The sequence below is a fragment of the Nuphar pumila genome, chromosome 9 (genome assembly GCF_984573655.1).
Source record: "Nuphar pumila chromosome 9, dmNupPumi1.hap1.1, whole genome shotgun sequence".
In the NCBI taxonomy this organism is placed as follows: Eukaryota; Viridiplantae; Streptophyta; class Magnoliopsida; order Nymphaeales; family Nymphaeaceae; genus Nuphar; species Nuphar pumila.
The window spans coordinates 288273-301748 of NC_143257.1; the positions used below are offsets into that span (position 1 = coordinate 288273).

The following is a 13476-nucleotide window of genomic DNA, read 5'->3' on the forward strand; positions in this document are numbered from 1 at the left end:
TTGCCATTATTATCTCTGTTGTAAATCGTTATTCTCTGTCTACTCAGTTCGATGTTTGCACCCTTGTATCATAATGAACAATAGACTGAATGATGATTTTTCTGATAGTTCAACTATTTCTCACAAACAGACGACGACAAAGGGTGCTTTGACAATAATAGACGACAACAACGACAAATAGTGCTCTACGCGACAGCAAACGACGACAAAGGGTGTTCCGACAACAGCAGACGACAACAAAGGGTGCTCTGACGGCAGCAAACAATGGCAAAGGGTAAGTCGTTAATCGGAGTTCCTGTTACAACAGATGATATATCGCCAAAGGGTGATCCAGAACGTTTAGGGTGACATATTGCAGAGGACTTTACTCCTTAAGGCGAAAACGATGATGATTTTAACCCTTTTTGGCAAGGAGACATTTTTGTCCTTTACTCGAAACATCGTTTTATGGCGCTAATAACGGAAAGGGTACTTAAGTCTTTGCAAATGCACCAGACTTTGATGCTAAGTGATGCTGACACACACGGGGAAATGAGCCCCACACATGCTTAAATACATGGCGCTCATTCAGACCCGAGAACACGCAACTGCGTGTTCCGGGTGGGGTGGGGGGGGGGGTGTCATATAACCTGCTTCAAATTTTTAGATGTAATTTGGTTCTTTTGGACTCACTACAAACCTATTTCTCATGGTCTGTCTCCTGATTTCCCTGTACTATACTGGTTGTTGAATGGAACGTGTTGTCTCAAACAAAAAAAAACAACGCAATTAAATGACGAAAGATTGTTGAAAACATTATGCATTCCTCCTGTTTCACCTAAAATGCATGTCAATGGCTCATCCAAACAGCCCTTTATGTTTCGTTGATCTTAGCAAATGCTTTTGTATCAGAACAGATATGAAACCATATAATCTCATCTGAAGTACTATCCATTGCCCGATTCAGGCATTTCGCAAATACAAACTCATCAAATCAGTGGTAGCAACCTAATACAAATCTAACCAAAGGGGGCTCAGCGTGGTTGGTAGGAGCTGTCAGTGCACATCTCCTTGTGGTGGGACGTTGCAGGTTCAAACCCCAGTGGTACGTTGAATAATAACTGGCGGGGATCTGCCTAACCCCAGCTTGCCTTTAAAAAAAAAAACTTGATACAAATCTAGCTCCCGCCTAGGCATATGCTGCATTCAAGAGTTAACTATTGAACACCAAACCGATGGAAAACAAACAATAGGCTAGATAAACCCAAATTCTACGTCACAAGTACAGAACAAAACCAGCGTTACATAAAAAGGAAATGTACAGAATTTCCACATCCATACATCAATATCGATATGTTTCCAATTTATACCATGATTAGACCAACTATAAAAGAATACACAAGAAAACACACCCACAAATGCCATAGGGTCATCCATCCATCCCATGTATCGCTCATAAACACAACTTCAATGGATGATTCTTCTTGGTCTGAAAATTTGGTCTCAATGACCATTTACAATCACATGAAGACAATCCATCACTAGCGTGCAACAAAAAACCAGACAGCACAAATCTCCATCCAGCACAACTCCACATTCTTGCATTGCCTTAGTTGATTTGATCGTAAAAATTGACACCAGCTGAAATAAATTCATATCGGCACCAAAGACATGGTCCAATCACTTCACATGATTCAAGACGAAAGCTGCAGCCTACCACTGGGTTTTCTCTTTCTCCAACCCTGATCATAACCCAACCTACATTAGAATGCTGAACCCCGTCTACATCACTGCTAAAAGAAATTTCCAAGTTTAAGCACTTACAAATGCTGCATAATAAACAAACGTCAGAGCAGCTAGCGCGATAAATGCAATCTGGAATACATTATACCTGCAAATGTATCATATCCATTAGAAGACTAAAAATGAAACAACCTTAAGCTGGGCTACAATTCCCTTTAAAATCTCGATTGCAGTCATAATTACAAAAGGAATGCTAGCTAGAGCAAACCTGTAAAGATATTTGATACCGCGAAGAGACTCCAAGGTGTGCCCAAAGATTTCTTGGGCAGCAGTTGCTTGTGCATAGTAAGCGAATGCAGTAGCACAAAACTGGATAACACTGAAGTTGGATAAAAATAAATACAGCATAAGATCAGAAAGTTGGCAAATTATACATAAAGCATAGGTTTATTTTTTCATGAACCAGAAAAAAAAATTAACAAAATCCCTGAACTTATGCAGGTGGCTTATATTTAACCAATTATGTTCAATGCCACCCATCCATATCAGCTAAGTTTAAATTTCCAAAGCCAAAACACAGCATATCACCATGATAAAGACAACCCAACCTGAGAGGTCCAACTAAGCCAGGTCCAATGGACACTCTCCCATTGACAGTCCCCTAGAATTCATATTTGCTGTCCATATAGGAAGTTCTCTTATCAACAGTAGCCTACTCTGCAACACCATTGCCATCAGTGTGTCCAGAGGTGAAAGACATTCTTAATAGAATTAACTAATAGTGGAATCAGGTGCTTAGGCCGAAAGGGCATGGACTAATGTTACTGCACCCACTTATTTGAATAGTTGAAACAGTTCTTCATGTTTCAGGGATCAATTTTTGTTTCGATTACAAAAAGAAAAAGGCAGATTAACAGGGAAACTATTCACTGGACGCTTAAGGGGCTAGTGTAAAGACGATCCACTCTGACGGATCTAGCATCAAACATCTGTTTCCAGGTATTTTGAATCTTCTCAAGCCTGATCGTGCATACTCTCCAGCCAGTGAATGCATATTGACTTCCATACTTTCCTCAAGCTATACATGGTAGCAAATTTATTTTCCTTTAAAAAAAAAGATATACATGGAAGCAGTAGAATAGCTGTTACGGTATTTTGTCTTTCCCATTTTAGTGACATGATATGCCTGCAGTGCAGCCCAATGGTTGTGCTTGAAAACAGACAACACATATCCTTTCTACAAAGATGACCCTCAACTCTCCCAAGAGTTGAGCATTTGCTTAACGCTCATATCAAGTGCACTAACGTTAAGCACACTGCTTATCAACATCTTTCAAAAATCTTGGCAGCTCGCTTCAGAAGTGTGAAACCACAATCCTTCTTTAACTCCTTTGAAACTTTATGAGGTGGCTTTCAAAGAAAAAACAAAGGCCTTGCCAAAATGTAATTGAATTTCCCTTGTATTGAAAATGCACTTTTCATGTTAGAAGAATTGTACATTCTTCTTAAGATCATGCTTTTTTTTTACAAAATCTAATATTGGCTATTTTTCATAAGGCTTGACAGATACATTCAAGTGAAAACACATGTTTTACCTACTTTTTTTATGGCACTTCCTACTGACTTCCATTATCTTTTCTTGTTTTCCCTTATGGTTCCTAAATGCTTCACACTTCATGCATTAAGACATTTGTTTCCTTCTCTCACCCACTTCTTCCTCAATAACTATGTTTAAGCCCATGCATAATCCTTACACTCTAAATGCACACTCCAAATCTGTATTTTCATTTACTGATCTATTATTTGTTTTGTTGGTCATCCTACAGACTTGTCTGTTCGAGTCCTTAAAAAAAAATGTCAATAACTTGTCACTTCATAGATGCTGATAGACAAACCAACTGAAATTCAAAAAGAAAAACATTGAGAAAGAGAGACCTGATCGAACAGAGAAGAATCAGTCCCACATTGAAAAGGAATGAATTCATTAGTGTTGCACCCCACCTGAAACATGGAGATAGACACATCAGCAGAGGACCCTGTTAGTTATAGAAACCTATTTTAAAGAAATGCCTCATTACTTCATGGGATGAATGGTGATGAAAACTAATCTCAAACCAAGCATCATTGCCCCTGCAATCACAGCAACCAGCAGGTAGAAGCAGAAGAATGCAAAAGCTGCAGTTCCAAGGAGTCCTGGTTTGAACAAGCATTCTCCAAGTCAGATCCATGAACAACCCCAGACGAAAGAGGGAAAAACAGAAGAAGAAGAAGAAATAAGTAAAGGTTATTTGCCGCATACCCCAAACATTGTCTAGTTTGACGAAGACCTCATTAAGGAATGGTGAAGGTGGACGGTGAACCAACAAATATATGACAATATGCACAATCCATGCCACTGAAACAACCAACCTGAGAACAGAATACATACAAGCAATGTTACAGCAATATATAACGTCATCAACAATACTGGAATGGACGTGAATAACTCTCTCTAAACAACAGTTGAAATTATTCAGGTCCAATATTACAAGATTGAGCAAACTGAGCAGTTTTGGATCCGAAGGTTCAATAAAAAATTTGCAGTCTCACAGTCTCACTACCCAACATGAACATAGGGTAACATCCTATCATATGATTCAGCATGCAAGTTTTGCCTTCAAGACAAGATAATTAAGGTCTGTCAGCCAAAAGATGCTTCCAGCTGGAAACATAATTAGACAATTCCAGAAATACTTCATGGTTGATACAGGAACACAGGAAAAATTGGTCGACTTTTGGAAATACATGGCCAAGGCCATTTAATTGTAAAACAAAATGAAATGAAAGCTTAGGCACTTTGAGGGGGTGAAGGCTTAAAAACTAACCCACTCACTTTCTCTCATGTGATGACATTGATCATATGGCCAAATTAATACCATACTTTAATTGGTTCATTTAGCCTTAGCCGTCATGCAGCAATGAGCAATCCATGGTAGCAGCTTTGAGTTGATGATGTGATGTGTTTTGGAGCTATCACTTATCCTGCATTACTTTTTCAATCCCTTTCATATTAATTCTCTTTTATATATAGAAAATACACAAAATACCCCTACTTGATTACCACTTATACGAAAAGGGACATCTCAAAGGTCACAACTAGACCATGGTGCAGCAACACAATCCATAGGATGCAAGACTTTGACAAGCCACAACTATTAATTTATGCATGTCCAACTGTGCATGTTTTTTATCCACAATCCAACAAGATAATTCAGAGAATGCAAATGCTGCCCTTCACAAGTTATAACTATCAGTGCATGTGTCTGTGCTCACATGCATGCGTGTATGCATATGTGCATGTACGTGCCTATGCATGTGTACAAAAAGAACCAAGTATACAAATTTCTCAAGAAATTCTTCACTCAAATAAATGGAGATATACTCATTAATACATTTTTTATAAAATCCACATTTACATAAACAATTATGGCACTCTCCACCAACACTCACCCAATGATGCCCAGAACAAGTTTTGCTAAGTAACCAATAACAGTCAGTGCCCAATCAGTCTCTGCCTGCAGAAAATGGAGAAAATAAGCATGACCATTGGTACAAATGGGCACAAAACTTGTAGTTACCAGGAATCAAATGACAATCACTTTTTCTCCGTGAGGGTACATCTCCTCCAGTGCCTTCATATCCTCTTCTAGAAGTAGCAACTCCTGCAAGATCAAGCAAAGCTTGTCACTGGTGTTCTCCAATATAACCCAAAAACAATTCTTTATGGTGAAATGCACAAGTCATCAAGGTGCAAATCTATCTATTTGAATCCCATGCAAGATCTAAAGATCCCTTTTGGACAAAAAGAGAAGTGAAAACAGGTAAATTCTGTAATGTGAAAGCACAAGATGCTTTTCATTGTGATTCTCCCTAGAAAAAAAGGCAGGCAAAACCCTTAAAAGTACACAGCAATGACAAAAAAGTAGAGGCTAGGGGGAGCTAATCAGGACAAGCAAATTTCAAGACAACAAATTCCAAATAAGACTACAGATAAAACAATTCAAAATCTTTTGATTACATATTCTGCTATCAGATGCAAGGGACAATCCCCAAAAAGTACAATTTTTAGGACATGATTTAACGAGAGAAGAGTTTTTTCATGATGTCATGATCTCTCTCTCTCTCTCTCTCACACACACACACACAATATGTATTATGTAGTTGTACAATCTAGTTGATAAATGCAAATGTGATCTACATGGTTTGTGTAGTGGGGATCAGCGCTTGGGTGGCTGGATTTGATCGTGAGAGCAGGTTTTCCTGGCAATTAAAAAATAATGGCTGTAAAAGCATTCAAAATTCTCAACTGATTGGATCATGTTTTTTACCTTGAAAACACAATCCAAAGGTGAAATCCTAACACCTCAATCATGTTGAACACATACACGGTGTTAGATTGACTAAAAAACACTTGCAACTATGATTTCTCAACTAGATTTCACATACAAACATTTTAGCAAATATATATTGACAAACCTATTGTGGTTATGGAGTCTAGACCATGATATCATACAGTGGTAGAAACTTTTGTTTGTGTGGGTCTAACCACCAAATACTGGATCTAAAGTCTAAACATACATATATGTTTAGCATGTTACTTATCATGTCAGCAAGTTAAATCATCTTCCAAATATCATAAGTTTCAATTTTCAAGATGATAAGAAATCAACTGCTCAAGATTCATGAGAATGGTTACAAATTTCCCAAACATCATATTAAAGTTAAACACATGAAAATAGTAAATAGATCATGCTAAACATGATCCAAAGTTTAGTTTTGGATTTTGGTGATTAGATCTATGTAAATCAGTGGTACCACCATAAGTTATGGTGGTTCATATATATATATATATATATATATGGGCCAATATTTGATGTTATTGAAGGCACAAAATTATATGAAACTAATGAGTTGAAAATCATAGATTTTAGATTTTTATTGTAGATTAAATCCTACTATGTGAAATAGCTTTCCCCGTATCCAATGAAAATACATTAAATGGCTTTCAGAGATAATTTATCTCTTTTATGTAGGAGCACAAAACATTTACAACAAAAAATTCATAATCTTTTGAAGTTGGATGTCTATCATAAACAAATTTTCACAAGGAGAAATATTTTGTAGGTTTGATGATGGCATTCGATTTATCAAATATGTTAAAGTCAGGACGGCTTCGGCCTAAAAAGATTCTGGAATATCTTTAGAAATAAAGAGAATCCTAGCAGTTTCCATAATATGTCTATGTTTTCTTTCCGCTTGCCCGTTGTGTTGGGGAGTTCTAGGACGAGACCTTTGATGGCAAATTTTATTTTGTTTTAAATAGTTTTGAAATTCATTTGACAAATATTCTCCACTCCAATCGGATCTAATTATGTAAATGTTGCTTTGAAATTTATTTTTGACTATCATATGAAATTCTTTAAAGAAAGAAAATACATCGGATTTTAAATTGAAAAAGTAGACCCATACATATCTAGTAAAATCATCAATAAATATAACATAATATGAATAACCTCATTTCAATACAACTGGAGAAGGGCCCTAAACATCTGAAGGCACTAACTCAAAGAGTCTTTTAGAAATGAAAGTTCTATTTGGAAAATGAATGGATTTCATTTTGCCAAGTATACAATTTTTGCACACATCTTTTTCATTACAAAATTTTTTCTTAAAAGAAAAAAATACATTTTTAAATAGCTTGGATGTCCAAGTCTTTTATGCCAAGTTTCAATATCATTATCTTGGACATAGTTGCAAAAAGATTTTGATGAAAGAGATCAAGATGTCATGAAATAGAGATCTCTTCTGTGGCCTTGCCCAATCCGTTTTTTGAACCAGAGATCCTGCACAAAACAATCTTTAGATGAAAAGAAGATTTCATATTCATGGTCGAAAATTTGAGATACGAAAAAAATGTTCAAATTTAACTTTAAGAACAACTCCAATTTTTTGAACAAAAAAAGTTTTGAAAATTTTTAGAATCTAAATTTTCAATACTTTTAAGTTTTAAAGATGTTTCATCGGTGGTAGAAACACAAGATAAATTTGGGTTAGTGCATATATCAGACAAGACATTCTCATGTGGGGTCATATAAAAAGAAGCTCCTGAGTCAATAATCCATGAGCACTCACCGGGATAGAAAGAGAAGGCAACAACGACACCTAATATAGAGGATGAAGATTTGAGCATTTGTTGAAGCACCATAATTAGTTGACAAAGAGTGTCTTTTAGTTCACCTCCACTTGCCTTCTTTCTCTTTCTTTGGTGTGGATTCTTCTACAGAAGCCACCTTGTTTCTAAGCTTTGGACAAAGCGGTCTAATATGACCCAACTCATTATAAAAATGACAAATTGGCTTTTTTCATCCTCCATAGTTGTTGTTCCATGAGTCATTTTGTCTCCTAAATGGTGGAGGTCTATATGTCCTTACATTGCTCCCAGACCTAGATATAGTCAATACTTTATCTCCTCTTTTAGCCATGCCAAGACAAGTTTCCACTTGACACACTTTGGCAACCACATCTTCCAAAGGAAGTGAAGATGTCCTATGAAGGAAAGAAGATTTATTCAAACTCTGAGTGTAATCCATAAAAAAAAATTAAAAAATTATTCATTTTCATTTGTTCCCACCTACGTTCCAAATTTTCGATACCCACCCACTTAGGTTCTAAAAGTGTCAATTCATCTCAAAGACGGGACAATGTACTAAAAAAATCACATACACACATGTCCCCTTGCTTGGCTCTAATTTTCTCTTGCAAGTAATAGTGTCTTGTAAGATCTTTTGATTATACATTTCTTTCATGAACAACCAAGCTTCATTTGCTTTTTTAAAATTGCAATATTAGCACAAATTTTTATTTCAACGTTATTCACAAACCATGCAAGTATCTTTACATGATTGCTCTCCCAATTTTCTATTTTTGATTGATGATTTTCAATAGATTTAGATCGAGCATCTCCTTCAAGAGCCTTTTCTTGACCTCTTTCAAAATTGGTGAGCTTGAGTTGAGGTTCGTGAATCGTGTTTGTCATATATCTCCAAAGCTTCTTTCCTTTGAGGTTGCCCACATCATGTGGTTGGTGTCATTGAGTTTGAAAGAGAGATCAATTTTGTGGTCAAGTTCCATTTTGAGTGATGGAAAGGGAGAAAGAGAAAAGTGTGGAAGAATATGTCCACTTGCAAGCACCACAAACACTTTATGGTCACTTTCCACAAGATCAAGAGCACTATGGCTCTGATAACATGTAATGAAATGAGTGAAAGATAAATAAAAGCCAATTAAGGGCATACAAAAGCACAATTCAATGTGCACAACCATCAGTCCACTAGGGACAACACAAAAAGCCAACTAAGGCTTGCAACAAAAATAAAAAATAGAGGATTTTATTGATAATATGCTTAGCTAGAAGCATTGTTTGAATGGGGACAATGTGTCCCTATTTATACACAAAGACACACGAGGCAAAGAGCCTTGGGAGCTCCCACAGATCCCCTTAAGGCTATCCTAATTACATTATTAGGACAAAATGAAAAAACAACTAACCTATCCCTATTGGACTGAAATAGTTACATGAAATAAAATGACCAAAATACCGCTCTTGGGAATTATATATATTCTTTTATATTTAAGAATATATACATATTTTAACAGCGCATTCCTAGGAAGATTATGATTCAAAGCTCATTTCCCGCTAAATAAAACTTGTGGGTGCAGATACGAGTGCAGATGCGGCAATGCGACACTTTAAAAACTTGGGTATATATATAATTTTTAACAATTTTAAGTTAACACTAATGAAATAAAAACAATTATCATATCATAAATTCATCATGCAATAAATCAAATTAACAATATGCAATTGCTATTCCTCGTCAATAAAAAATAACACCACACTAGTGCGGAGGTAAGGATATATTAATATATGCATGTATGTATGTACACGTGTATGTGTGTGCATTTATGTATTTATATATATAATATAGATAAAACTAAACTTGGTTAGGATTAACTGAATATACTTTTAGACATAAATGGACCTTAGTGTGGTTGACTTCACCTGACACAAAGGAAGTTGTATCCAAGTGTCGCATCGGCATGGGTGCGGGTGCGACACGGATGCAGTGCACTATTAGAAGAGTCTATGTTACATAAAGGGCAGTAAAAAAAGATACAAATATTTTGATTTCAAAACAACAAACTTTATGTTTCTATATATGTGACTTTCTTAGAAAATGAGAATGGTTTTGATAAAAACAATGAAAAAGAAGTAGATTATATTTTTTTATTTGATCTCGCTTCAAGAAATGATAATTCTAATCATGATAAGTTTTTGAATAATGAAGATGTTGATGATGACCATCCTAGTATGAGAGTATAGAACCTTGTGATAGTCATACTAAAGATAATGATATAATAGATGAAAGATCTACTAAAGATATATGTGTTTATACCCAGCGTGAGCAAAGCAACCCTCAAAATGCATTGGAAAAGTATTCTTCTCCCAAAGAGACTTTAGATCGAAATTTAGAGATTGATCATAATTCTTATATAGAAGAATTTGGTCTTAGAAGATCTAGTCGTACTTACATTCCACCAAATAGGTTTGTGTCTTATAGTCTTGTCCCCAAACTATAAAGCTCGCTTACTAGCATTATACTCTTATCATGAACCATCTAATTAAAATGAAGCTAAAAACTTCTCATTGGATGCCCTTATGAAAGCCAGGACATGGGAAATAACTACTCTACCTCTAGGAAAGAAAACCGTAGGTTGTAGACGGGTGTTGAAGGTTAAAACAATGATGGGAGTCTAGAAAGATTAGTTGCCAAAGGTTATTCTCAAGAATACGAGATTGACTATGAAGAAACATTTGCACTTGTAACTAAGATCACTAGTGTTAGATGTTAAATTGTAATGTGGTTTTTTGTCTTTGTATATATATATATATATATATACCCGATAGACGATAAAACTGTCTTTTTACACATATTCTCTTTTGAGAATATGTTTGTATTTTCTTTTTTTTCTTTTTTCTTTTTCCTTATATTAGACATGAGGGGGCCCATAACATACACGTTAGAGCCCCCTCCAACGGTTAGAATTATAACCGTTGAAGGGGATCCAACGTATATGTTGGAGCCCCTCCATGTCTCTAAGTGCCCCCGTTGTGTTTTTTCCTTAAGGCTTCTTATAAAGCCCTTTCACATTCAATAAAGAAGTTCATTTTTTTTATGCCCTTGTGCATGTGTATCTGTGCCATTGTGCACTTGTGAGAGTTCTCCATGTGCCTTTGTGCACAGTTCTTGTCTCAAGTATTGTGTTTGTAGTTGTGTACACATACTTTCTTTATAGAGATTTTCACATGGTATCAGAGCAAGGTTTTTGAAGAAAGAAGATCATGTACTTCTTCATATGATCGGGTGCCTCGAAAGACGTGCCTTCAATTCATATTTTTGGTGATTGGCGTGAAGACTTTCTTGAATACATTAGAAGAATACTACAACAAGATCTAAAATCTTAGTGTGGTACGTACCTTTGTCTCTCTTCTCTCCTCTCAAATGGGTGAAAAAGATTCTCTTTTCTCTCTTGGATTCAAGCTTAATGGCTCAAACTATCATGTTTGGGCCGAAAATATAAAAGCCCATATAAAATGAAAAGGGCTTTGGGGTTATTTCCAAGGCTCAATCCCGAAACCGGAGCCTAAAATCACTTTGGTAGAAAGAGGTGAAATTAAGATTCTTGAAGGAGAAGAGAGCACTAAAGCTTTTGAAGAATATAGAAAGAAACGTGAGGAGTGGGAAATGAAAAATTTCAAGATCCTATCATGGATCTTCTCATCCGTTGAAACAAGAATCAACACGAACATTATAAACTTTAAGAAAGCATCTCAAGCATGGGAATACCTTGAGAAAATGTACACGTCAAGGGACTTATCCCATAAGTACTACCTCCAAAAAGGGCTTTGACCCTTCTTCAAAGCGAAATGACCATTAGAGAATATTTTGCCGAACTCTCTTCTATTTGAGATGAGTTTGCCATGCTCGAACCAAAGTGGAGCGGAGAAGCCATAGAGCTTACACATAAACAACTTGAGAAAGTTAGGTTCTTTAATTTTTTGAATGGGATAAGGCCCGAATTGAGCAAATTAGATATTCTCTTTTATCTTCCTTCACTTCTCCCTCTTTTGAAGATGTCATTACAAAACTAAATGGAGAAAAAACTTGTATGGGCATAAGCAAGCAAAATCCAAGTGTTCTTATAATGCCTTCAAATCAAGAAGAAAATGATAGAGTAAATGTTGTTTCTAGGCCGGGGAACAACTTGAGAACATACAAACCCCCTCATTTTAAGAATCAAAATCAAGGATCTAATGGTGGACAAGGCGGAAGAAGGGACTATAGCAAAATCATGTCATTTTTGCAAAGAACCGGGGCACATCAAACCGGTTTGTCCCAAATGAAAGAAATTGTTGGCTATGACAACTACATCCCAATCTCAAAAAGAAGAGAGTTCATCTACTTCCACAAATGGAGCTCTCTCTAAATCAAATTATGGAAGCTCTTCAACCTCTTCTTAAGGGAGTCATTTTCGGAGCCACCGTGTCTACTTTTTCTCCTTCAGGTGAAAGTTCTTGGCTCTTAGACTCAGGTGCCTCATATCATGTCTCTAAACGCTTTTTCCCTTTTCAAATATTCGAAAAATGCATCACGGTGTTTTATTTCAACCGCGGATGGCACTTTTCTTGAAATTGAAGGTATTGAAAACTTTGAATCACAAAATTTCTTTATCCCCAAAATTAGATTTATACCAAAATTGAATTTAAATTTATTTTTTGTCTCTCAACTCTCGGACCATGGATGTGACGTTAAATTCTCAACTAATAAATGCTTAATACATGATCGTCGGTCTGAAAAGTTGATTGGGAAAGGCTCAAGGGAGATTTGCTATATGAAATCTCTTCAAATATCTAAAAACACTTTTTTGTAATATTGCCCAACATAAAGATATAAATGTTTGGCACAAAAGACTTGGACATCCCAACATCACCAAGTTATCCTATTTACATTTTGTCAAAAATCTTTGTAAAAGTACTTTCTCTTATAATGATTGCATTCTTGGAAAAATGAGAAGTACGCCTTTTGAACAAAGATCTATGTTTACCACTAAACCTTACGAAATTGTTCATTCAGATGTTTGGGGACCGACACCCGTTATATCAAAGGGAGACTTTATATATTATGTGATTTTTGTGGATGATTTCTCTCGATATTGTTGGATATATTTTCTCAAACATAAGCATGAAGTTTTTTCGTGCTTTGAATCATATCATATGATGATTAAGAACCAATTTAATAGCAATCTAAAGATATTTATGACCAATTCCGGAGGTGAATACCTCTCCAATGAATTTAAGAGGTATCTTAAAGACTATGGTATTCTTCACCAAAGATCATGTCCTAAAACCCCGCAACAAAATGGATTGGCCGAAAGAAAACATAGTCACATCATTGAAACCACTAGAACCTTAATTATATCCCAAAGCATTCCAAAAAGTTTTTGAGCCGAGGCGGCTCTTGCATCTGTTTATCTTATTAATCGTCTTCCATCAAAAAATTTAAATAAAATTTCTCCTTTTGAAATACTATACAAAAAAAGAACCCGATTATAATAGATTGAGAATTTTTGGATGTAAATGTTTTGTTCTTACGG

At 35.8% G+C, this 13476-nt stretch overlaps 1 protein-coding gene across 1 annotated transcript in view; it reads right to left on the reverse strand.

The window, feature by feature from the left end:
- Positions 1 to 1215: 1215 nt before the first annotated feature.
- The window catches only part of LOC149828104 (LIMR family protein At5g01460-like), a 54581-nt gene continuing 42320 nt past the window's right edge, over positions 1216 to 13476 (reverse strand). Inside the window, exons 7-14 of the mRNA XM_090017373.1 lie at positions 5361 to 5423; positions 5212 to 5276; positions 4022 to 4131; positions 3801 to 3915; positions 3658 to 3723; positions 1991 to 2101; positions 1804 to 1870; positions 1216 to 1721 (exon numbers count right to left, since the gene is read on the reverse strand). Coding sequence (XP_089873499.1) covers positions 1674 to 1721; positions 1804 to 1870; positions 1991 to 2101; positions 3658 to 3723; positions 3801 to 3915; positions 4022 to 4131; positions 5212 to 5276; positions 5361 to 5423 — 645 coding nt within the window. The 3' untranslated portion in view covers positions 1216 to 1673. The remainder of the gene's footprint in view (positions 1722 to 1803; positions 1871 to 1990; positions 2102 to 3657; positions 3724 to 3800; positions 3916 to 4021; positions 4132 to 5211; positions 5277 to 5360; positions 5424 to 13476) is intronic.